Here is a 25,314-nt window from a genome sequence, read left to right on the forward strand (position 1 = left end):
ATATATAAATATAAAAACCAAAACCAGACAGCATGAACAACATGAAATGTACCTGATAAATATTGGTAACAAACACTTCAGTTATTCATTTGACCCACATGCATACATAACTTTAGCTTGTGTATTTTAACTAATGCATTCGGTAACACAGTGACACCCTCCTCGCCATTTCGTTTTATATCGCTATGTAAACTGGGAGCCAGAGTCAGACACAAGCTATCCAGTAATGCACTGTCAGCACATACTTTCTCTGCTTTAGGGTTCACAAGCTAGTCCTCATTTGTGACATGTGAAATATATTTAACTAGCTCTAGAGCAAGGTTACACCTCTCTTGTGCTGTAATGGCTGACCTGTAAAATTCCTCAGGGTGTGCAGCTGTGTCACTGCCTCATCCATTTCTCTGGATCTGTTTGTATGCAAATTCAGGCATAAATTCACTCGGGTAAAATTAGATTATGTTAAATTCCATTTAGAAGAAGATTGGGAAAAGATATTTGACATGCATTTTTTTTCTTCTTTGATCAAAGATGACAAAAACTGATCTAATAAACTTACTTGGCACACTCCTCTTTTAGTTTTAGGCAGAGTGACAACAGATGGCTTCTTGGCAACAGTTTAGAAAAAGCAACCGGTCCTGGAGGAATATGACTTTGACTAAAGATGTTTGTTTTTTCTCTTTTCATTCAAAAAAAAAAAAAAAAAAAGGCATTTTGCTGCATAAGGTGACAAGAGCCAGTTTATGTTAATGTTTTATAGGGCACATTGCTTGAGAGTGTCAGCTTGCTCAAGTTTAAATACTTTACAGACTTAACCATGTTTTCTATGAGGGTAAGGAAACTTGGTCATCATTTTAATTTAGGTTTTCTTTAGCACAGTAAAATTCTACACTGCTTGAGTGAGCTGGGGGAAAAAGTGGGTGAGAGTGACTGAGTGAAATGTCTGTATGTGGGTGTGTGTGTGCGTGGCTGGGCTTGGGTCTGGGGCTTGTTGAGCCTTGACCCTGTGGGACATGGTCACCACTCCCTGCTCCTACCCCTCCCTGGGATGTGGTTGCTTGTTTATGTGACTGGATGTTCTGGTGTGTTCATTGGCCACTTTGGCTCAGGGTAGCTTGGACCTCCTCCTTGTCAGGGGGCCTCTGCTAGGTGCCCCCTAGCCATGTGACCTTGTTCTCGACTTGTACCAGGGTGGCTGGCCTCTAGCGGGGTTGACTGCCCGTCGCCTCTGGTCCTCTCACCCTTGTTCCATAACCTCAGACTACAATCTGACATGTTCTCATATATTGCTAAAGCAATTATAAACTATATAATTTCATGAATTAAGTATTTTTAACCTCTTTTGCAGCCACATTAGAATCAAGATGCTATGAAAAAGGAAACACTACTCCGGGAAATAATTAATTGCACATTTTTGGCTCAACAAACAAACAAACAAACAAACAAACAAACAAACAAACAAACAAACAAACAGTAACCCAACTTATTGATTTTTGAAAGTAATTTAAGAAAAGCAAGCATTGCTTTATCAATATTAGACTTGGAAATAAAAAAACAAAACAAAAAAATGCCTATAGATGTATGCCTTTGCAACCACAGAAGTCCCAGTTTCTGTCCTTAAAAGTTGTAGTGTGTACTGTGTCCAGAAAAGTGTTTGTGAACAATACTACATACGAATACATACTACATAGAAATCCCATCACACAGGTTATCTGGGTATGACATATTAAATTCACATGTGAATTTATTCTTCCTGAAACACTTGAATTGTTTTTTTTTTAAATGCAAAATGCACCATCAGCCTTAAAACGCCACAAGCTCTTCTAGTTTTGACTGTAGGAATCGAAAATGCGATCCCGACTGCGTGTCTAAATCAGCAAAGCCGATTCTTTTTAAATACGACACATCACTCTTTGTACTTTTTTAATTCATTCACCTGCTCTGCTGTAACTGCACCAGTGTGAAGTCTTTATCGTGTACATAAATTCTTACAAAAAGCAGATTAGAAAGCCACTTATGGTATGCACAGCAAAGACACCAGTAAGATGTAAGATTTATCTAATCCCCCATCTCCCATTACAGAAACCAGGATTCTTGTTTACAGCATGTCGATCTCCTCTGGCGCTATCATGAGAGTCACATTTCATATTTCACTCAGATCCCAAAAATTGGTACAGACATTCATGGCCCCCTTTGGGTGAATTTTAATAACTTTAATCATCCTCTGACATTTAATTTGTGTAATCAGATCCAAGGTTTTACTTTTCCATTGATTTATGACCAAACACCTGTATAACTATTAAGACTGAATACCGCTGTCACTGCAAGCACGCCAGCACACATTTACCATTTAGCTCAAAAACACCACTGTGCCTAAGTACAGCCTAACAAAGCTGTTGGCAGTACTGTGGACTTTCAGTCTTGTTAATAATTTAGATGTTTACTCTGCTTGCCCCCTTCTTTTCTTTTAATTATATAGAGTCTTTTAAAATTAAAAAAAAAAAAAATTTAAAATTGCAAAAACAGAATTAAATGTCTAACACTTGGTTCCTGATTTACAATTGAAACTTTTTTCATTTTTCCAGTTAGAAAATGTCTGCAACTAATTTTCACAGAATTTTTAGATATATGGGATAAAAACCAGGCTTCCCAAATGATTGCCATAAAGGCTATGCATGTTATGATATAACCCAGACAACTAAAAGCATGTTTGCAACAGAATTGAATCCAGCAGTAGGCATTTTCTAAACATATTAATAAGCAACACTTACTGTGATGTTGGTGTAAGAGAAACAAAAATCCCTTGAATTCCGACTCTACAGTGCCAGGATGAGCTAGTATAAAGAGAGAGTGCCCCCATCTATTAATTGCTTTGGTGTCATCAGAGTGGGATGTACTACAGCAGGTAATGACCAAGGTCATTTCATAAGGAAAAAAGGGACATTTTTCAGCTGGAGTCCTGACTGTGAAAGTCTGTCTGCACTACATGGATGAGCAAAGATAAACTAGGATGGTTCAAGTTCATCAAGGTTCATGCTCAGCATTAGTTATTGAGGAGTGAACAACGGTTCAAAGATCTTAATACAAAAACAGATCGTAGCTCTCCAATAATATATGCTGAAATATTGCATAGTCAAACAGAAGGGCTCCGGGAGAGTAATTTATGTCTCTCACACACACGCACATGCCCACACACCTCTCCTGCAGAGGTCCCCTCACTGATGACTAATCTGTCTGGAGGGATCACTTCATTTTTCATCAGAACATTATGCCGACGCAAATGAAGGGGACATCCATTCTGCACTGTCGTTTGTTTCAGAGCAAAAGAGAGACGGACAGGAAGGAGAGTGATATCGAGAGAGACGGAAGGAGACACAGATGAAGGAAAACCAGATCAAGAAGAGATGTGTCTGTGTGAAGGAGAAAAAAAAATATATGTGTGTATGAATAAAAAGTGAAGGCTACTGAAAGCGGGACGAGAGGGTGGGAATGTCATCTGTGTGTGTGCATGCATATGTGTTCAGTCAACTGAAAATGGAAGTCACATTGGCAGTCAGATAAAGAGGCTGATGGGGTGAATTAGCATTAAACAGAAGGACATTCAGAGGATGCCGTCTTTTGCCAAGGCCAATACTGTAGGTAACAATTTTTTAAAAAGTGAATCGGGTGTACTAAATTCATAGGGCTACTTCTTTGCTTGCGCTCCACCCTTCCATCAGGTTTGAGGATATTCAGCCAAGCGTTTTAGCGCAACCTTGCAGACAGTAAACCAAACAGACAACACTGGGTTTCGTTCACCTGCCCACAGTCTGCATATTAGAAAATACACAAAGTCCCTGGCGCAGAAAAGAAGAGAGAAGCCAATGTCAAGGTGCTGTAATCCAATATATTTTCTAATGGCCAGCAAAGGGCAAAACCTTTAATTGCAAGAACATGTGCAGTTGTAGTAAAAAAAGTCTCTGATAAACAGAGACACTACTGCTCATTTCACTATAACATGATGGGGGTTTTTGTGAGTTGTGGACCTATTAAGAGTAAAACAGGCAATAAGAAACACACATGCTTCAGGGCAACAGGCAAAAAGCTCAAGTCTAGCTTAAAAAAACAGGACTTCATGGGTGATGGACAAAGCAACTTTGTGCATCACCTTTCCTTTCCCTCCTTTTTGACCTTTTAAACAATGGATAGAAGCAATGTTTTATAATACATCTGTTAAAGAATCGACTTCAACTGCATCAAACAATCATAAAGTCAAGCAGGATAAAACGAGTGGAGATGCTTTGCTATTGCTCAATTTGAAACTGGTAAGGTCTCGAGTTTCCTCTGCTGTGAAACGGTGCAGTGGAAGTCCTCAATAGATGTAGAACATAAACAAGAGAGAGCTTAACATTGTTCAGTCTCAAGCTGCAAGTTTCTCTGGATGCAAATCAACTGTTGTTAGGAGTTTTCTGCCTAGCCATCCATCAAGCTAATGTCCCACTAAATCAGCAGCTAATGTCTCAGACGCACACAGTCTGCTCTTTTACAATGGGCCATTTCACTGCACCGACAGTGTGGAGAAAATGAGAGAAGATGATGAGAAAGGAAAAAAAAACAGCAATAGATTGAAAAGCAAAAAAAAAAACAAGAGCAAAAAGATGGAAGAAGTCAGATGGTATCCGAATAGTTCCACAGCAGATGCTACAAGAGAAAATACACAAACGTTGATATTCATCATTCATACCAGTCTTAACAATAACTTCTCTACTCCTGCTGACGCTGAGATAATGGTTGCTGCAATTCCACATCTGTGACACGAGCTGTTGGATGAAAAACAAATGCACACACAAAGCCACAAAAGGACCTGCTTGCATCTCAATGCTAACAGAGTAACCACAGTTAACAGCACTTCTATAATGTACAATACCTTTTATAAAATATGTAGTAAATATACAGTTGTAAGAAAGGATTATATAAACTCTTGGAATGTTCTATAGTTCTACATTACATTTAGTACAGAAATATAAGAAACAATGATGAACTAAATTGTGTTTTAGGTTACATTTATGTAGAAGTTTAGAAAAAGGCTTCACATTCTTTTCCTATAAATTTTATTGAAGCGTGAGATGGGAAAGGTAGACTGATATCAATGATACTTGTAGGATGATTAATTCATGAGGTGACCTAACCATAAATTCAAGCGGCATGAGGGAAGAGCTCCATTGGATCCCCAAATAAAGAATTACAGCATGTAACACAAACCCTGTACGGATCAACCAATGAGATATGTGTTAATTTGTCATAAATAGTGAACAATGAAATACTGAATATGGGATGCTGATCATTTTTAACGCAGATTTTGTTAAATCCTGAAAGCCTTTTCTTGCCAAGAGAATGAAAGAAATAAGGCAGATGACAAAGACAGATAACATAATTGGAAAAGCAAGATATAAGAGAGCAAGACAATCTAAATTTGTAGTCAAAGTGAAGATAAAAGACTGCAATAATTGAAAAAAAAAAAGGCGTATTCTTATTCTCTCTTCTGTAATCAGTATGAGGCAGAAGGCAGAGCGATAGTAGCCATACCTTCTGCCTCCTGTTTTATCAGGGAACTGGCTGAATCAGTGAAGTGTGTGCTCGATGCCACATAAACAAGAAACCATAGAGCGGTTCCAAATTAAAAAAAAAAAAAAAAAAGTGGAGGGAGAGAGGAGATGGAGTGATGAACCATGGGAGATGGAGGTAAACCTTCCCTGGTATTCTTTTCTTGATAACGCGAAAACAAGCCCCCAATCACAGCAGCGTAAGCTTAATACTGCTGCCTTTGACTGAGCTAGGGGTGGCAACAAAACAACAAACAAACAAAGAGAAGGAAGGAAAAATGTAACTGGTTTGTTTGTCATTGTCACCCCAGCCTCACCCCTCTCCACCCCTTTTCCTCCCTAAAACTGAAAGAAAGCAGGTATATTGGCAAGCGGGTCTGGGTACAGGCGATAACAATGTTGGCTTTGTTCCCTGCTAGAATTGGACAAGCGCTTCCAATCGGCCCCCAACGCAACAATTAAACAAGCTCAATGTTCAGCGCTGCGTTTTCGACATACCGCTATCTGGCAGGGGCTTTTTTCTGTAAATCTATGGGGTCTCAAAAGAAGCTGATGCTGGAGGCACTACTGCTTTAGCTGATAGCAGCAAATCGGTTCCAACTGAGAGCTACACCTGTTGCACACTAAGCACCGTTTATTGTCTTCAGTCATTTTCCAAACACACATAAACATGCCGCCTAATGAAAAGCCACCAAGGGCACGTTAATGCGCACACAAACTGCCACAGGAGCACACACATGCACACAGAAGCTGCCCCGTCTTCATCAGGGCTGACCAATGGGCTGTGTCATATCTGCCACGAGTTTGTTCATGTGAGAAAATGGTGCACCCAGCCTTTAACAGATGCTTTCACACAAGACATATTAACAATCAGCACCTGGTTCAGGGGCAGTTACCTTTCCTTTTCCTTGTTTTTCAACTGTGGAATGAAACAACGAGACAAATAAAAATGCATTAGCTTACTTCAAAAGCTGCAGTTTCTAAAGCCTTAAATAAATCCGACGCCTGAGCTAAATCCTCACCCAAAGCTGTGATTTGTCTCAGTAAATGTTCGCATTTTTTACGGCTATTCTTCTTTGCCCTTTAACTTTGGTATTATTTAACATTTACAATGTGATCATCTAAATGTAAATGACACATATGTCATTTTACTGTGTGTTTAAAATACTATAAAACACAGAAATGTTTGTTGTGCTACCTTTGAGTTAAGTACCTGTAGTAAACACCAACCTGTTGCCAACATCTGATCCACTTCCACATGCTTCGTAGCGCTGAGCTTGTCTGTGAGTGACTTGACTTAATTTAGATTCATTTAACAACTTGTTTGTAGTTGTCAGCTGTGCAACTGTTTAATATCAAGAAATCGGTTGCAACCAGTCCAGTCAATGCAAGCTGGAGTAAACAAGAGGCAGCAGAGGAAACTAATGAAGTCAAGGTTGTGTAGCTGCAAACAATGCACAAAAGGTTTGGGGAGATTTGTAGGCGAGGCTGGAACTACAGAGAAAAAGAATGAACGCTTGTTATACCTTTCAATCATGCATTATAACAAGGTGTGAAAATTGCCTCTTTGTTTTGCTGCACTGTGATGCTTGGGTCCATGGGGAGAAGCTGAGCTCTTCTTTAATTTAGAGCTGTGTATGATCGCAGTTATTGATGCAAACAGCATGAATCCATGAGACAAGCTATTCAAAATCATAAACAATGACTCAAGGCTAGGAGGAAAGGCAGGAGTTTGCAGCTTTTTAATAATTAGCATGTATTACCTTTGACCTGACTTGACATCACAAGTGTGGTTTGAAATTCACTGGGCTGAACTCAGACCCATCAGAGATGTCATACAGTCTGCAAGTGCAAGTGCACTTTACTCAAAAAAAGGTCCTAATGGACAAAGAAAATTATTTTAAGTGATATTAAGCAAAAACTGGCAGCAGTGCTCAAGAACAACTTGAGAAACAGTGCAAAGTCTCTAGATCCCAGTGTGAATATCTGAGGGATGCACTTGTACAAGCCCAGTTGCCAGAGACTCCACGCCTATAAGCTACAGGCCCCAAAGAATCCACTGCTAATGTCCTGGTGCCAGACACGACAGCTTGCCCTGATGAGTCAAGAGCGGTTTTGGCAGCCCAAGGCATGCCTACACAATATAAGGCAGGTGGATTTAATATGCAGACTGATCAGTGTATATATTTCATTAAAGTGTAATACTGTCTTCTGGCATTTGCAGATGTGCTCCTTATTTTTAGGAGAGGCTTCCACTAGAAAAATCCTGCAGGAGATCCTGTAGCCTAGTTTTCACTTTTTGCAATTCCAGGTGAAAAAAAGAAAAGAAAAGAAAGAAATGCTAATGTAGGTCACCCTGTTTTTAGATCTTTGTTCACGGTCACTGCCAGGAGAAGGCCACAATTTTTGTATATTCTGTAATCCCTTAAATGTCATGAGCAGAGGAGCACCGACATCATTTACACAACATCAGTATTTCTACTTCTACCCAGGAAATCTGCGCACAGCCAGTCGAAGTTGCCTGGTTGCACTCTGCAAAACAAACCAACAGAATAAAAATATGAAAAACACCAACTGCACTGACATTCCTTCTAAGATGACGTGTCCATTTAGCTGCTGTACATTAGGTTTTTGTTATTTTCAAAAGAGCAACGGAGAAAAGTCCACCATGTTTCAACAGTGGCAGCATCAGCACTGATCCTTAGGGACAGCATCCTGAGCTGCATTACCAGAATCCAATAGCCTTACACAGCCAGAGGCAACACACGATGCTGCCTCCTGCACCCACCTCTTTCTGTTCAGATGAAGCAGTGTGTTTGGCTCTCTGGCTCTACTTGTATTGATTTTACTGTAAAATAAAAAGAAAGGCGAATCCAGTTTATCATCAGAAGGCAAAACAAACATAAAGAGACAGTTTTCTGTTGTTTCATATTTCGCTTAGATTACTACAATACGTGTTGACCAGCTAATAACGACAAAATGCCACCTTATTACACATTTTGTTTAACTGTCCTCACATTCTCATTAAGGCCGCCAAACACAGAACAGTCTCACGGCAGACATTCTGACAGTCTACGAGATTAATAACAGATGCATTCAGTCTAAGTGTTGCAGTGCCTGAACTCTGCAATAGTGTACAATGGCTCAGGAGTAATATTCACAGGCACATCTAAGTAGAGCAGAACCAACATTAATGCTATTAGTTACACCTCAGCAATTTATTAAATAAGCCAAAAGCTGTGTCAGGAAAAAGGTTATCGCTAGACACACCGATATCCATTTGTGAGGAGCACAGCAGCTTTACAGTCCCACATTTGACTGCAATTTGCTGTTTAGCCTTCTCCCAGCTTATTGTCCCTGTCACACAAACATTTATGAAACCAATAAATGAAAGCAATAAAAAGTCTAATCTTAACTTTTATAGAACAGCGGGCTAGAATACATGCAAACGGGTGATCTGAATGAATTCTGAAATTGAGGATGCTAAAGCTGTGTGGCATTGTGGGGAGGTGCCTGTGTGGACTGGGAGGTAAGGCTGGCAGCCACAGTGCTGCACTAACAGCTGCAGGTAATTCTGTAATCAGCACTAATGCGTATTTATCTCTCCTGCAGTGAGGCTGGTGCCTCCTTATTGATTACACATTCTAGAATTATCACCTGGACCAAGCCACACAGGCTATCCATAACCAAATTTGTGTGTCTGTAGCTCACAGTTAGTTTCAAACTAATGAGACAAGCTTCTGCTAATGTAGGCATGATTTTGCGTATATGTTCAATATGTTGGGATTTTATCTATTAACATCTTCGACCTCCTAAGATGTTAACAGCTTTCGCCAATAAGTTTAGCACATACATATACTAGGCATGATTTCCTTTCCCAACCACCACTCACCCCCCCCTCACCCGCTGGCTACCGTTTAATGTTCCAGGTCTGAGTACATTTCAGTTATTCTCTTTTTCTGTGTAAATTTTACCCCATTACTCTGTCTTTTCTTTATTCTGAACTTAAAGGCCTTTCAATCCTCTCGCCCGCTCGCTCTCTCATGCACACGCATCCTTTTGAAGACAAACGCTCTCGCAGAGCACAATGAGGTTCATGATTTTATGTATTTTGTGGCTGGTTTTTTTTTTTTGAAAGCACAGAGACACTGCCCTCTCACACGCCTTATAGATTGTGAAGCTCGGCTGAAAATTATTCACCAGAGGCAGTTGTCTGCAAGGAAGGGTTGGAGTTCTGTGCTTTTCTTTTTCAATCATACCAGATCAGTACCAGGGCATGGTACACTGCAATCACACAGGTCAAAAGAACTTGACATCAGAGGTGAAATGTGCTCATGTATCAGTATCTGTACTGCCCAAACCCTAAAAGGCTCTGAAGCAGTAATACACACTGGAAAGTCATTTAATTGTCCTTATTCAGATAATACCAACCGAGTGATGAGTATCTAACATTTATAAAATGTACTCTGCAGCTTCAGGTATTAGTTACCAGGATTTGTTTATTAGCTTTTGGATTATTTTGATTTTAATATGACTATTATATTCTAAGAGGCTATAGTACATAGCAGCGGTCCCCAACCTTTTTTGGGCCACGGACCGGTTTATGTCCAACAATATTTTCACAGACTGGCCTTTAAGGGGTCGCAGATAAAAACAACAAAATAAAATCAGTACCGGTACCTAAAAACAGAAGATTTATTCATAACACACAGGGAAAGACCCAGGGAAACCGAGTTAACCATAAAAAGCAATGAAAACCCTGAAAACCATAAATTTCACACCCAAGCCTCACCTCTCGCAGCCCAGTACCAAAAGACTCATGGGCTGGTACCGGTCCGTGGCCCGCGGGTTGGGGAACGCTGGTATATAGTATTGTCACAGAGTATGTAAAGAACACTGCACTATAGGCTTTTTTCTTAATGAGTACTTTTACTTCTGGTGCTATAATTGCATTTTGGTGCCAGTACTACTTCTTAGCTCTGTCCAATATTGAGATTTGCTAAAATGGGATCGTTACTTGTTGCACATTATTTCAAACCGCTCTTGCTGCTTTTACTTAAGTAACAGATCCAAACACTGTTCTCACCACTGCAGCTCAATGCATGCTGCGGTAAATGCTCCTGCATCTTTAACATCGGTGAACTCCCATGTCTGGCCTTTATCCTGCCAGCTGAGTCTCTCTCCAAACAATAATGCATGTCTGCAAGATGTAATCACTATACCCAAGGCTGCAATTTAAGAATATTGGCAATGACAAAACAAATGCAGCCTTTACTGCCGTATACAATAGCTCAGCAGTGTTGCCAGTGGGCCATAGGTTTAGGGAGAGGAAAGGATATCCAGTTATAGAACACTGTAGGTTTTTCCAGTCCAACATCACAGTAAAACCAGCATTTAAACTGAATAAACCTTAAAATAAAACTCAGACAAATATATAATGACACCTTGTAAATTAGGAAAGTATAGTTTGAAACAGGTACACAAGACAGAGATGAGGACACATTTTGGATAATATATAAAAAGAATGCCTAGGCTATAAAAAAGGTATTTTGGAACTTTCTACATCATCTTCTGTGACATTTAACAGGGGAGCTACACACTGAAAGCACTGTTGTTGGTTGGAGACTGTTAAAGCTGAGGTTAGAGAGATTATGTTTAAATTCCATCATGATCATGCCTTAACACATGCAACCTGATGCTCTGTTGAGATTACAGAAACAGTGAAAGGCATTATCTAAGACAGTGGTCCCCAAACTTTTTTTTTTTTTTGCTGGGCCCTCTTTGTTTTACAAGAAAAATGTTTGCGCCCCCCCACCCCCCGCACAAACACATCCTCCAACCACACACACCCATATTTTGTTTCCAAACTCCATTGCGCTTTATTTCACACTTCAAACATTTAGTAAACAATTAAGCAAATACAAGTAAACTGCAATAAATTACAGGTAGTAGTAAAATCCACTACTAACTCTGTTACGCTGTGTCCACACCTACATGGGTATTTTTGAAAACGCAGCTGTTTCTATGCGTTTGGGCCTTTCCTCCACATGTAATCGAATCACAGAAAACTGAGATTTGTTAAAACTCCTTTTCTGCGTTTACGTGTGGACGAGGAATACAGAGTTCATCACGCAACATCAAAGGTATGTGCCTTTTTTCACGTCACGCTGTGCGCCATGTAGTTGTTTACATGAGATGAATTGCAGAATGGCAGATAGAGACAAAATACTGTTACTGTTAATCTGACTATCTGCAGGTTTTACACACTTACATATACCCACGCAGTTACTGTCCCTCTATTTAAAGAGGGACAGTAACTGTCCCCCTGCAAAATGGGTTCAAAAACACAAAAAACTGTGGGACACTGTTTGTCTGTGATTTGAACCGGGGAACAAATCATGGCAGGATCAGGCTGATGTTATTTGTATCCCGCTGTAACTTTACTGTATAAAGAGCTAACATCTCCAAACTGTCAGGAGTAGTTAGTCATTACAGCAAGTGTTTGTGAACTAAAAATCAAGAATGTGGGATACTGTTTGTCCGTGATTTGGAGAGCCCAGCGCATCCTCCCGACGCAGGTAAAACCAATTCTGCAGGGGAGAGCTACCTCTGCACTGGTGCAGGTGAAGCTAAAGGGCAGATATGCTTCAAATATATTAGGAAGCATATTTGGCGATGCTTCATCTCCTGCTTTGCGTTTGTGTGGGAGCCCCGTTAAAAACCTGTCCATTATGCTAGCAGTGTCCAAAGCGTTCCTTTTTTTTTTCTTTTCATACCGCGCCCCCCTGCAATGGGCGGGCCCCACACTTTGGGAACCTCTGATCTAAGACAATGTAGAAACTTTTTCTGCGCAGTTTTAAAATATTAAAAGCTGTGCACTGTGCACTGCAGTTATACAGTGAGAGAACATAAAAGATGAAGTCAAACCACTGAGATACTGTGTAGATTATGTGGGTGTCAAAGACTCATAAACTTGATGATGTTGGAATTACTATGGGAAATTAGCGATCTAATGTTCCTGTAATAAGGAATAACAGGGACTAGTTTCTCTTATGTTTAATGACATGGCAGAAATTGAGTGGAAATTAATAAAATTACATCAGGGGAAAAATATTACACGTGAATGATCAGACTCCTCCATAAAAGTACCAAAATGCCTGCAAACTCCTCTGATTGCCATTTCTTCTACACATCTTTACATTATTAATCCGCAGCTTCCAGAGAGTGAGCAAATGTATTTACCTGCACTGTAGTAGCGGTCCAGCTTCTCCCAGAGGGGTTCATCTTCCCGCTGGAGATTTGACAGCTTCAGAGGTTCATAGATGGAGCCTGAAGAAGAATATACATATTAAACACAAACACTTGCAAACACAGTCCTTCAATAGCTTTCCCAAAACTGATGTTCTTTAGAGGTTTAAGTTTAGCAACAGTTTCAGAATACATTTATTTTTTGTTGGATGTTTCCAGTTAAAAAAGAAGACTAAAATTGTAGGCTTGTGGTTGTATGTATCCATCAAACTAAAGCTGATGTTTACATTGATCTATACAGTAATATAGATTTCATCTCTATTCAATTCAAGTTTATTTCTACAGCCAAAAATAACAACAACAGTTGTTTCAAGGGGCTTTTTAATATAAGATAAAGACCCCAACAATCAAACAACATCCTATAAGTGGCATTTTGCGATGGTGGGAAGGAAAAACTCCATTTTAACAGGAAGAGACTTCTGACAGCCATTAATTTATGCAGAAATTAAAAAGGTAGAGACCGAATTATGAAATAACGCCAAAATCCCCATGTCTTTTTCCATGTTACGGCACAATGGACAAAAAGTGTTTTTGCAAACATTGTGATATCACAGTAAAGCTGACCTTAGAACTTTTGGATAGAATAAAGAAGTGTTGACATTTTCTATCTGACTGTAAGAATTAGCACATAATGTCTTGAGGCATATCTTGAGTGGTCAAAGTGAGTTTGACCTTTGGCCACCAAACTCTGTTTATCTTTAGAGAGATTATGACTTGTCATATCTATTGGACAAACCTTTGTATGTACACAAAGACAACCTGAATGGATAATGCTCTGGCCACGGCTTTTGTCAGCTTGGGACACAAGAACAGGCAGCAGACATAACACAGAAACAATACACACATGCTATCAGTACATTCTGTTTTTCACTGCAACACATCTGTGCTGAGACTCACAAAAGTCTCAGCACACAAAATGATATTCAAGCCCTGAGCTAAACATTCAGAAAGTACTGCGACTCGTGAGCAGACATTTTCCTCTGAACTGAGAGAGAGTAGCAGTTTGAGGGAAGCCCCAATTTGTTAGACTTTCTCTATTTTCAGACACTTTTCACTTTGCTGAGATTTGCATTTTAATAGGTTTGACCTTGGGTCAGTACCACAGGTACTGAAAAATTCACATTCTTACTGAAATTAGCATAATTTCCATCAGCATAAAAGTTGCTGGGGACAAAGCCAATCCATCTCTTTTTAAAGATAACACTTTAAACAGGCATGGAGGAAGTACAATGTTCCAATTTTAATTTCTAACATGAGATCAGACAAATGTAAGCTGTCAGTGTTTGCTTGGTTTTAAACAATCCCCTGACTAACTTCAGTGACTTCATTAATACTGTAAATTCATTTTGTGCCATATCAGGATCTTTCATGCTTACTGTGGAGGAGCAATATAATTCTTCTGAGTTTAATCCACACTGTATCAACAGTGTGAAATTACAGAAGATTATGGGTAATACTCTACTTTGCACGTCAGAATTCCCAACAGTCCAAGCATGAGATTGTTTTGTTTTCTTGTAAACACGGAAAAAAATTGTTCTGACCTGAACTTTTCTGGGTTGCTGTTTGAAAGAATAGGATGATCACATTCACAACATATGTTTTCCTGTAATCGTGAAATAAGTATATGGTCTAGAGTCCAGATATCGTCACCTATGTCCCCTTCAGCTGTTTCCCTCAGATCTGCTGTCACTACTTACCGAGTCTGTAAACTGTCCGGTGGAGCTTGGTAATCGCAGCCGAACCGGCCATTCTCAAAAGGTGAATTTAAGGCCAAGCGTCTCTCAGCTAAATCACAAATCTACAGCAATTCACAGTAAATGAGTTAGTAGCAGAGAGTTACAATTGTAGACATGCATGAATCAACAACGAATTACATCCTGGGATGACGACAATAATCAAGAACATGCAAGAAATTACAATCCATTGTATTTCTTTAGAAATGAGTGATGAAGAGTAGAGTTATAATGAAAGACGACAATACATGGTTTAAATGACTACATCACTATATTAGGACATAATTTGACTAATTACTGCACTTTATTCTTCATAACATACACTTCTAAATGGTATGCTTTCAGAATGCTGCGTTATTAGGCTACACTGGGATGCACCTCTTGTTAAATCATAATTTCACACCAAGATCTCTTTTAAAGTAGATGGTTATCAGCAGTTCTTAAAATGGTTGGCTTCTAACAGCTGGCGACAGTTAAGAGTTTAGGTAACGTTTGTGCAATATCCGACACATTCCCCCAGCGCAAAAGTAGCATAATGTGTCAGCTTTCACAGGCCCGCACAGTCCTTCAGGAACACAGTTTAACACAGTAATATACAGCAGCACAGTTTTACTATGGGCGAGATCTCACAGCGACCTGATGAGAAGCTCTTAAAATAGCTCTTGAGTGCTTCACATTTACACCTCTGACCTTTCATGCTTCTACCAACAGTGCAGTAGACACATTAAAACGGGCAGAACAGAGGCACTACGTACAGAGGCACTGCAAGCACAACAGAAAAAGCGGGCGTGTCACAATGCAGAAGATCATGCAAAGTTATGTCAGACCTGATCGCTTTGATCGGGCTTTAAATTCCAAGAGCTTCCACCCGACATCTGCTAAGCTCGCCATGTTTTTGAAAATGTTAAAATAGCTACAAAGCTAAGGTGTATCCGGTAGCTTCTTTCAAAATAAAACGCGAATCGGGCTTCTCAGCATAGGGTAAGAAATCATAAGGCTAAATTCTGCCGTGGCTTACTGGTAAATAAAGCCCGAGTGTTTCCACAAATTATCTTCTGCGTGTTAAGATATTGAATTTATTTTTATTAACGCACTCATTTCGATAGTTAATATGTGTCTCAGATTTATTAAGAACACAATTTCTTTCCGTTTCCGGTTTGCTTCTAAGTAACTCTCAGTGACTTGATAGCTGTGAAATAGCTCGGGGAGCACGACACTGACGTAAATAAGGAAATTCTAATGTCATATTATTTATCTTTATTTTTAAACGTTACTTGCAGCTTTTCCCACTAGAAATAAAAAAGCACGACATATACTTAACGCCGTTAAATCTTATGTGTAATTACTTAAAAAGCAGCTACCATTTCCTTCTGCTGTAAAGCAGTGCGCCGTATTACAGTCAGTGTTGTTGTTGGGAGCTACACTGACAGGAAGATGATTTGGACGCTTAAATTAATTACTTTAGCGTTTTTGTTACTTTTGGGGGGACAGTATAACACATTTGCTCTTCAAGATGTAACGGCCGACCTTTTCGGTCCCGGGAATTTTGGGACGGTGGCAGCTTTCGGAGATTTTAATTCGGATAAACAGACAGACATCTTCACGATCAAAGAACGTAGGTTTACTCATCCACACTTCACACAGCAAACAGTCAGTAAGGCTTCTTATTAACAGTTTGCACAAATTATGTATATTGAGTTAAAACACTCAATGTAATCAATTTAATATAAAATGTAATTTGACATGTGTTAATGTATATAAAATGCGTTTTTACCTACACATTGAGCTACAATGTAGCTTTGGTTTGCTTCTCTATTTTTAAAACCGAAGTTTAAACGTCTCATAGCAGCCAGAGGGGGGGAAGTCCACCTCTGGACGACAATTAGCCTGGTCTTGCTGTATTTTTATTAAATGCACCTGTGTTTTCTCTGCAATGACATTTCAGAATGACTTGTGAAAAATATATACTTAAATAAAAAGTAAGTAAACTTAAATTTTTTGCACGTCTTTATATTGTCTTCTTTTTGTTTCAGAGACTGATTTGGTCATATTCTTGGCTGACTCCAAACCACCTTACTTCAAGCCCAAAGTTCAAGCCAAAAACATTTTGGGAAAGTATGCATATGTATTTGTTATTTCACTCTATTAGCTTTATTATGGCACTGGTCTTAATTTATGCTTGTAAGTATGTTCAGTGCTGACAAACTGAACGTACTTGCACTTCAGCATTATGTTTACTCAGTACTTTGCTTGCTGTTTCAGAAACATCACCAGCGTGGTTCCTGGAGATTATGATGGAGACTCTCAGATGGATGTCCTTCTCACAGCTAAGAATGGCCAGGAAACAGAAGTTTTCATCTTTTGGGGGCACAACCAGACATTAGGTACAGCTCTAATAGTGATTTATTTACAAATGCTGCCCTGCCGTCACAGGAAAAAGCCATACCCTGGACAAGTCGCGAGTCTCTCCCAGGACTAACACATAGAGATCGACAACCATCAATGCTTGCTGAAATGGAAACTCAAAAACCGTTTCTACTCTCTGATGATACTTTAATTTTATTTAAATTGCATTTGTAAACAATGGTTGGTAGAGAGAACAGAAAGTCTTGGCCTCTCTATCCACTTGTTACAACAGAAGCAAAACATTGTCAAGATTATGCATTTGCTCAGATTTGTCATTGGTGATACTAAACTTTGTATCCACACATATTAATTTCCCCACAGATTTTACTGCTTATATTACAAGCTGATGGAGGCATATTATTGCAATGTAATTCTTAGTGAATCAAACATTGCTGCAACACATGATGTAACATAAATCACAAAATGTGTACATTGCCTGTCAAACTTTCCATTTGCTGTTTTAGAGTTGGTATTGCAGTAATTTACAGTGAAGAAAGCATAGATGTTTCACTTTTAGGACCTTTTGGAGGGTCACTGCCACAATATCATGACTCACTGGGAAACCGTAATTTAAAAGACACATTGTTAATTTTATTAGCAACTGCTGTCCTTTTTTCTTTTATAGGCTATCACCATTCAGTCCAAAACAATAAACATTAACTAGATCAATAAAAATGATACCTCATTTTCCACATGTTACCAACTTTTGCTTAATATACAATGCCAGTAGAAGGTCATCACCTGATTATTCAGATTTGTTTCTTTTTTAGTTTCTTTTTTATGTGTATATTTTCTGTTTAGGGATTCCTTTTTTATTGAACTACAGGCAGAATATATATACAAGAAAAACCATTGCATAATGAATATTTCAAGCTTTAGCTATTTTTAGCAATTTGTAGCTGTTGACTTCAGTTAAGCAAAACCAGTGATTTCTGTTCTGTGTTCTTGTCAAACCATTAATACTCAAGGCCTTTTTACCTTCTTCATTTTGTATAGATATTGGAGGGGGGATTAAGCTGAATCACACCTTTAGTGATCAACCTCTTGTCATGGAGTAAGTATCAGTGTAAATTTACATGAATTGCTTTGAATTTTAAATAATTTGCTTGATTTCGATTTTTGGCTCCATTTGTGCATTTTTAGTCAAACTTGGTTTTTACAGAGTTTTTTTTTGTCTTAGTTTTCAATAATAAATCTTATCTAACTTTTCCAATATATTAGCAACCATTACCTCATGTTTTACCTTCCTCATCATTGAAGTCCTTCAAAATGACTACTTTGGTGATCTCCGTCTCTCCTGAAGTCTTGTTTTCATTAAAAGAAAAACAATCTTTTCAGTTTTAATGGGGACATGATTCCAGATGTTTTTGGAGTCATCAGCTCTTCCTCCAGTGTAGTCTGCTATCTCACCAAAAGGTAATGGAAAAGTTTCCAAACTAAGAGTTTTCTATCTTTATTTCTAGTGCTGTTACACCTGAAGTTCAATTCTGTGGTGTGTCTAAATTCTTTGGTCGTTTTATAACTTTGGCTTCTCTTAGGACTGAAGTGTGCAGCAAAGCACTGAGTTTAACTGGCGCCATGCGTATGCCTCACTCCAATGCTTTCATTGACCTCAACAAGGACTTCGCTGCTGGTAAGTCTGATGTTTAAGCATTGCCTAAGCATGAATAACAACTGTAAAATGCTTTGGTGTTCTTAGTACAACTTGATGTTGTCAATTGTATCAAGTCTTTCAGCTTTGCATGTTTTCAAAACTGTCACAACCTTGTACAAAGGTTACATTGACTTAAGGGAAATTATCAGAGAAACTTCAATCATAAATGACTGCATATTGCAAAAGTGCCTATGATACTTTACTGATGTATCATGCACATAAATTAAAAAAAACTAAAATTAAACTAAATGAGCATTATTTTATTCCTTTTTTGGTCATCTTTGGCTTCATGTTGGGACTTTTCTTTTGTTTCTGTAGTGGAATAATATTTCCTGCATAACGATATAGAAATGTTTTCCCTCAATTTATGATTTGTGATCTCCCGGCATAATTCACCATCACTGCGAATGCATTGCTTTGTTTAACTGCACAAATTTCTTACCCCTAATCATCTCCTGATTTGCCCAAAATATACCCAAATCATCTGTTGTTTCAAATCGTTCAGCAGGTCGATAAAGTGAGCTTACACTGTACAGTAAGGTGCTACAAGGATCTCATTTTCTATAATTTTGAGACATTTTGTGTCACTGCATGTTTGCACTACGGGTGTTTGATAACCTTGAACGTGGAATTGAGTACAGCTACTAAGAGGAAAAACAGGTGGAAAAAATCCAGGAGGAACCTTTCCAATGCTGTAGCTGGCCCATGTGTGAGGTTGGGAGTTCACAGAAACTCCCCACTAATCAAGCCTTTTAGACGTTGTTTCCATTGTGACCCAAGGGAGGATGGAATAGGTTTGCACCACCACTGATTGCAGCAGTTTAACCAAGCCCTTTGGGCATAGGTTCATGGCACACTAAGACGTAGCCTGGAATTGGTAGGTTTTTTTTCTCCCATAAAAACAACTCTAGAAAACCTCCTACAGGGCCTGGTTCCTACAGCCAGAACATACAAGACCCCAAGCGTGAATAATGTTTACATAAAGCCTGGCTTTGAAAACACTGCCTATGGTCACCTCACTCTAAAAGTGCAGTGTTGCCTTCCACTTAACCTTCTTGCTAGCATATTGCTCCATTTCTGTTGGCCTATGATCAGTTTCAGCTGAGACCTAAATCTCTTCAACACTGTTTTGTTTTGTGGCTCATTCCTCTGCTGGTGTCCTTGTACTGTTTTGGTGTAAAGGTTGATACCTGTTATCACCTATTTTAAAGCATGACTTCTGAGATCTGTATTTATATACAAGAACTAGATTGATTTTCATATAATGCACAGTCCATAATGGAAAATAAATAAATCTGCTTTTTTGGGGGTAAATAATACCTTAATGACATGTCTTAATTTGACATATATTAACTTCTGAGTGTCACTGAGTTGAAGCAGTAGATAAGCAGACTGCAAAAAGAATAGGTGAGGATCCAAAAAAAGTAACTGCAGAAAGAGGTAGGTGGAAATAAAGCAGGCCTCATTCTGCTGATAAGCTCTAGGCCAGGTCAGTGACTGGATCCTTCCTTGTGCTGCATGAAGTAAAATCAGTCCCGCTTGAGTCTCCTTTGTTTCAGTGGATAAGAAGGTCCAGCTGGAGACTGAGTCTTTTATAGTCTTTTATTTAGTAAAGCTTATGAATTGATTGAAAAGTAAGCATTCCCCCCCACCCTGCCACCCAAAAAAAGAAAAATCTGGATCCTTTTGCTGTTAAAATGTATCATTTGTTAGTTTTTACTTATTTATAGTGACTTTGTCCATAATGCCAGTTTTTCTATTTATTTGTATCAGTCAGTGCAGCACGGAGACCCTGCCTACTGTAAACCACAGTAATCACTGTCTTCTTACAGCTGCAAACATAACCTTTTGGTGTTTGGAGACATAAAATCCATATAATCTCCTGAATAAATTTAGTGTTTATAAAAAAAAAAAAAAAGAACTGGTGCATTTTTCTCCAAAAATCTCCATACGATGCAGATGTGGTGTAGCTGAATTTTTCATAAAGTTCATTCTGCAAAGATGTATTTTTTATTTTATTTTTTTTCTAGAGAGAACTTGAGGAACTGGGAAAAAAAGACCAAAATATATTTAATGCCACAAGTTCAGCTTGACTAGGGGAAAATGGAACAGTCATTTTCTTCACCAGTGAATGGAGAAATCACCTCATTCTTGTTTTACAGCATCTCACTCCTGTCCTTCTGCCCACTAAGTGTAGCGCTGTCACTTATACTTATGGGAGGATTTTTGTTTTTCCTCTGGAAGCTAATCCTTGTGTTTAAGGTAATCAGAAAGGATTTAGTCATGTCATACTCACTGCAGGTATCTTTTTGAGCTATGAGGTTTTTCCCAAGGCTGTCACAATTTAACCAGAGAAGATTTTAATTCATATTTAATCTGTTTAGGGATTAGGAGAAAGTCAATAAATTTCCCCTTTTTGTTGCAGAATTGAAAAAAAAAAATCTTTGTTTTTTGGGGGTTGTTTTAATACAAATTAGAATGTGTTTCTTTATCAAGTGTGCTGCAGCTTGTCTGTCAGAGTGATGGCCTACACGTCAGCCTGTCTTTTACTTTTTTTTTTAGGTTCTCTGCTTTAGGTAGTCATATCTTGCAGTGCATATGTGCAATCACAGAAAACACACAAGGACAGTGATCATTATAGTAAATTCTTATGACTTGTCAAGTACATTCAACTACAATCACTTGCTGTGGTGAATGCAAGGAAATAGCTTAGAGAGAAGAACCTGTGGGGGGTGGGGACACTTGCTGTACATCTGGTCGATGTCAGACTCTTTGGCTGCTGCTATCTGTGGGGGCATACAGATGGAGGAAGAGAGAGGAGAGGAAAGTAGGCAGGAAGTGATGGAGTGATAAAGCTGAGCCGGAAAGGATGGATGGTTTGAAATAAAAGGATGCCTGGAAAGATAAAGGGCAGAGGAAGGGTGGGAGGAGGGGTGAGCAACGCAGTGGGTGAGTCTTGAGAATGGCTCAGCTCGCTGTCTGCTGCGACCACCTGCTCCTCTAAGCGGTACCGGCTGGAGTATAACAGTGCGGCTTAAGCAGGGAGAGAATGAGTTTTGAAGACAATCTGGATCCTGTTAGTTAGCCAGTTTAAAATAAATTTGTCTTTAAAGTGACATTGATGCTTTTACGTATTCATATTCTATTATGATATTAATATGTTTGTCATAATTCATTATTTATAGTCAAGCACCTTAGGCAGCTACTGTAGCCTCAAGTCTTTTTGCGCCTATTTATATACATCATCATCATCATCATCATCATCATCATCATCATCATCATCATCATCATCATCTATATACACCTATTTCTGGGAAGTTTAGGCTCCATCAGGTGGGTTGGGGAGCATTGATGTGCAGCCATTTTCAGATCTGTCCAGAGATGTTCACTTAGGTTAAATTTGGGCTCTGGCTGGGCCACTCAAGGACATTCAGAGTGGTCTCAAAGCCATCTCTTTATGAACTTCGCTGTGTGCTTAGTGTCACTGTTCTGTTGGAAGATAAACCTTTGCCTTGGTTTGAGATACAGGCTCTCTGGAGCTCTCTGGAACTGATCTCACAGTTCTTACTGCTGAAAAATACCCCCACACATAATGCTACCACCACCATGCTTTACTGTAGGTATGGCATTGCCCAAGTGACGACTGTTGCCTAGTTTCCTCCAGACAAGACGTTTGGCATTTGTTTTGATAAACCTAGCAACTGTACCTTTAGCTAGAAACAGTTTATGTGGTTGCCGATATTTGGTGAGCTGATAGAAAAATTGCATTTTGAATTACTTGCCACAAAAAAAACCATTATTCCCTTTATACTCGCTCCTCTTTGGTAATGCTAGTTTGATGCTAAAGTACCAAGACCATGCCTTATGAACATCTCCTACAGATTATGCAGAAATTATAAATTGCACTGGATGCACAAGTAGCATTGTCTTTTATGCATCATTGTTCACTTTATTTGGAAGGCGAACAGTGCTAAGAAATAAAAACTTCCCTCAAATTTGTGGAAACCTAAAATAACAAATTCAATTTGGAAATGTAAGAAGTAGAAGATACAGATATTTGTATAAAAATGTAGAGAGTGAAAATAAAAAGTTGTCAGAAAAAGAAATGCTCAAGTAAAGTACAGACACCTAAGTATTTATACTTTGTTACTTCCCACTTCTGCTCAGCACACTCTTCGTAGGTAAAATGGAAGAACAAAGAATTCATGAAGCCTAAAATAAACTCCAGGTTGCAGTTTTTTTTCATATACCGTAGCTCAGTTAAAGTGCCTGCCTTTACTTAAGCTACTAATAGCAGCATGTCAACATGTCAATCAACATGTCAAGCAGATGATTGAAAGATGTGGGTTTTTTTTTTTGTTTTTTAAAGGTAACAGACATTGATTATATTATATTATATTACTGTATTTTGCAATAAATCTAACTAAGAAAGCCCAATAAACTGGTCACCCAGTATATTTACTCTGTTTTTAACTTTGTGTCAGCGCTGCTGTTTAAAGGATGCTTTCTTCAGCATCTTATTTTACAGTGAGGTATTTTGTTAGTGTCGTTCAAGGAGGATTGAGGCTGTTGCAGGGCTGTGTCATGACCCCAATCTAAGTCCAGTGTCCCTGTAAACAGCACTATAGTAGTGTATTGGGTGACCTCCCTACATTAGCACTGCAAGCAAAGGGCTGGGGGAAGTCAGAAATAGTTACTTGGGCAGTGTCAAGGCCTCATTTAGCTTGCTTATTGGGCACTTCAGCCAACCAACCTGGTGGTGACACATTGCAAATGGCTCATCATCTCTTTTGTTGCCATCATCCTCCCCCAGCCTCTGTCTCTAACTGCAACACATTTGTAACAGCTTCATGCTCATTTGTTTTGCAGTAAATTTACCTCTTTCGTAAAACATTTGGGAAGCTGACGCCTGTTTTAACAAAGTGACATTTTTTGTCATTTAGTTTCTCCAACAGAGTTCATTGTGTAAACTTTGTGTATTAAAATGTAATTATGTAGATATACCAGATATATTTTTAGACCATTTTGTCAAAATAATGGTCCTCAGGCTACTATTTGTTAGCACTTAAAAGGGGTGATGCCACAAAACAAAAGTACAGTATATTTCTCTGTTTTATTTTTTGAATGACAAAAGAAAGCCTGTCATTAAGCACTTCATTGTAGGTGTAGATGTTCTCTTCTGATTACTTGTCACCACAGTGACACCTAATTAACAGGTAAACCGCTCTTACAGGACAGCCAGGAGGTCCAGCTTTACAAAATAGACAGCCAATGTGAGCAGGTGCTTCAGTGGTCATCAAAGCTTCCGTAGTCATCATAGCAAAAATGGCTACAGGAGATGTCCTTATCTTTTGAATGATGTTCTGTGGGAGTATTCACACTCATAAGATCTGTCTCCCGTAGAGGATCACAGTAACCTCCAGGGGCCACATCACTTCATTTCAAAAAGAGCACCGCCTGGAAGGAAGTATCAGGAGCATGATAAGAACTTGTCTGAGGGAAAGGTAGTAATTGCAAGGTAATTTTAGATGCCATTTTAGGGGAAAAACATGCACAAAGACGGCAATACCAGCATAAGGCTCCATTGCTAGGCAACGGACATGGTAATGCTCTGTGCAGCATCCAATTAAACTACCTCTGTGTTGAAGTGGCTTGTTGATTGTGTGACTAATAATGTGGTGGTGGGGGGAGAGAACAGATTTGCCACCTAACAAGGGTGGCCAAGAAGAAGAATTGATTATACAGGGATTAAGTTTACATTTGGTGAGGCATTTTTAATAGCCATTTTAGAATCAGGACACTTGCACAGAGAAAGCAAGAGAGAGACATTCACTAAGTGAGGAAGGATATTACAGAAATTTTAAGCTTTAACAACCAACCAATGCAACATGTTATTGTTGCTGTGTCTTTTTGTTATGTGAAAAGTATTTTTTTCCCCAGTGTATTTCCGTTTTATCAAATAGTTTCCGAGAAGGAATATTTCAGACGTGAAAACCTAAAAGAATGAGTGATAGTCATGTTAAGGTATTTCTAAAATATGCGATAAAGTATTTCTCATTTTTATGGGTAGCACAGTGATGTGGTGATTAGCACTTACCTCACAACAAGAATCTTCTGAGTTTGAATCCCCTGGCTGGCTGGACCCCTTCTGTGTGTAGTTTTGTGTTGTCCCCCTACTCCTGCTTCCCCCCAGGGTCCAGAGACATTCACCTTGGGTTAATTGGTGATTCTAAGTTGGCCGTAGGTGTTAATAGTTGTCTCTTTCTCTGTGTTAGCCAGTGGAAGCCTGTCCAGAGTGTATCCCACCTCTCACCTTGTGACAGCTGGAATAGGCTCAACCCCCAACCTTAACCCTCATTTTAAAGAAATTGGAAGAAAATGACAGGATGGATCCCTTCTTTATTTTTCTGTACACTGAAGGTCATGCATTTTGGAGAATACCTGTGCCCAAAGTGCATTTAATATGAAGGGATTTGAAATTCTCATATAGGTGTCTTACAAACGAAAAGATCAACGTCACTGATATTCATCTAAGCTTAACTAAACAGATAGTTTAACTTTACAGACCCAAAAAAGAGACCACAAACTGTTGGCGGGTCTGGTTTGTGGGAGTACTATGTCTGCCATATTTGCA

At 39.0% G+C, this 25,314-nt stretch overlaps 2 protein-coding genes across 2 annotated transcripts in view; one reads left to right on the forward strand and one right to left on the reverse strand.

The window, feature by feature from the left end:
* Positions 1 to 15,510, reverse strand: part of LOC102195293 (phosphorylase b kinase regulatory subunit beta-like) — a 56,828-nt gene extending 41,318 nt beyond the window's left edge. The window contains exons 1-3 of the mRNA XM_005727691.1: positions 15,448 to 15,510; positions 14,585 to 14,685; positions 12,822 to 12,908 (exon numbers count right to left, since the gene is read on the reverse strand). Coding sequence (XP_005727748.1) covers positions 12,822 to 12,908; positions 14,585 to 14,636 — 139 coding nt within the window. The 5' untranslated portion in view covers positions 14,637 to 14,685; positions 15,448 to 15,510. The remainder of the gene's footprint in view (positions 1 to 12,821; positions 12,909 to 14,584; positions 14,686 to 15,447) is intronic.
* Positions 15,511 to 15,834: 324 nt separating this feature from the next.
* Positions 15,835 to 25,314, forward strand: part of itfg1 (integrin alpha FG-GAP repeat containing 1) — a 149,941-nt gene continuing 140,461 nt past the window's right edge. The window contains exons 1-6 of the mRNA XM_005727521.1: positions 15,835 to 16,235; positions 16,654 to 16,735; positions 16,883 to 17,004; positions 18,023 to 18,080; positions 18,365 to 18,442; positions 18,565 to 18,659. Of these exons, the coding sequence (XP_005727578.1) occupies positions 16,055 to 16,235; positions 16,654 to 16,735; positions 16,883 to 17,004; positions 18,023 to 18,080; positions 18,365 to 18,442; positions 18,565 to 18,659 (616 nt within the window). The 5' untranslated portion in view covers positions 15,835 to 16,054. The remainder of the gene's footprint in view (positions 16,236 to 16,653; positions 16,736 to 16,882; positions 17,005 to 18,022; positions 18,081 to 18,364; positions 18,443 to 18,564; positions 18,660 to 25,314) is intronic.

This window comes from Pundamilia nyererei, unplaced genomic scaffold (assembly GCF_000239375.1).
Source record: "Pundamilia nyererei isolate P.nyererei 1_Seehausen unplaced genomic scaffold, PunNye1.0 scaffold00025, whole genome shotgun sequence".
In the NCBI taxonomy this organism is placed as follows: domain Eukaryota; kingdom Metazoa; phylum Chordata; class Actinopteri; order Cichliformes; family Cichlidae; genus Pundamilia; species Pundamilia nyererei.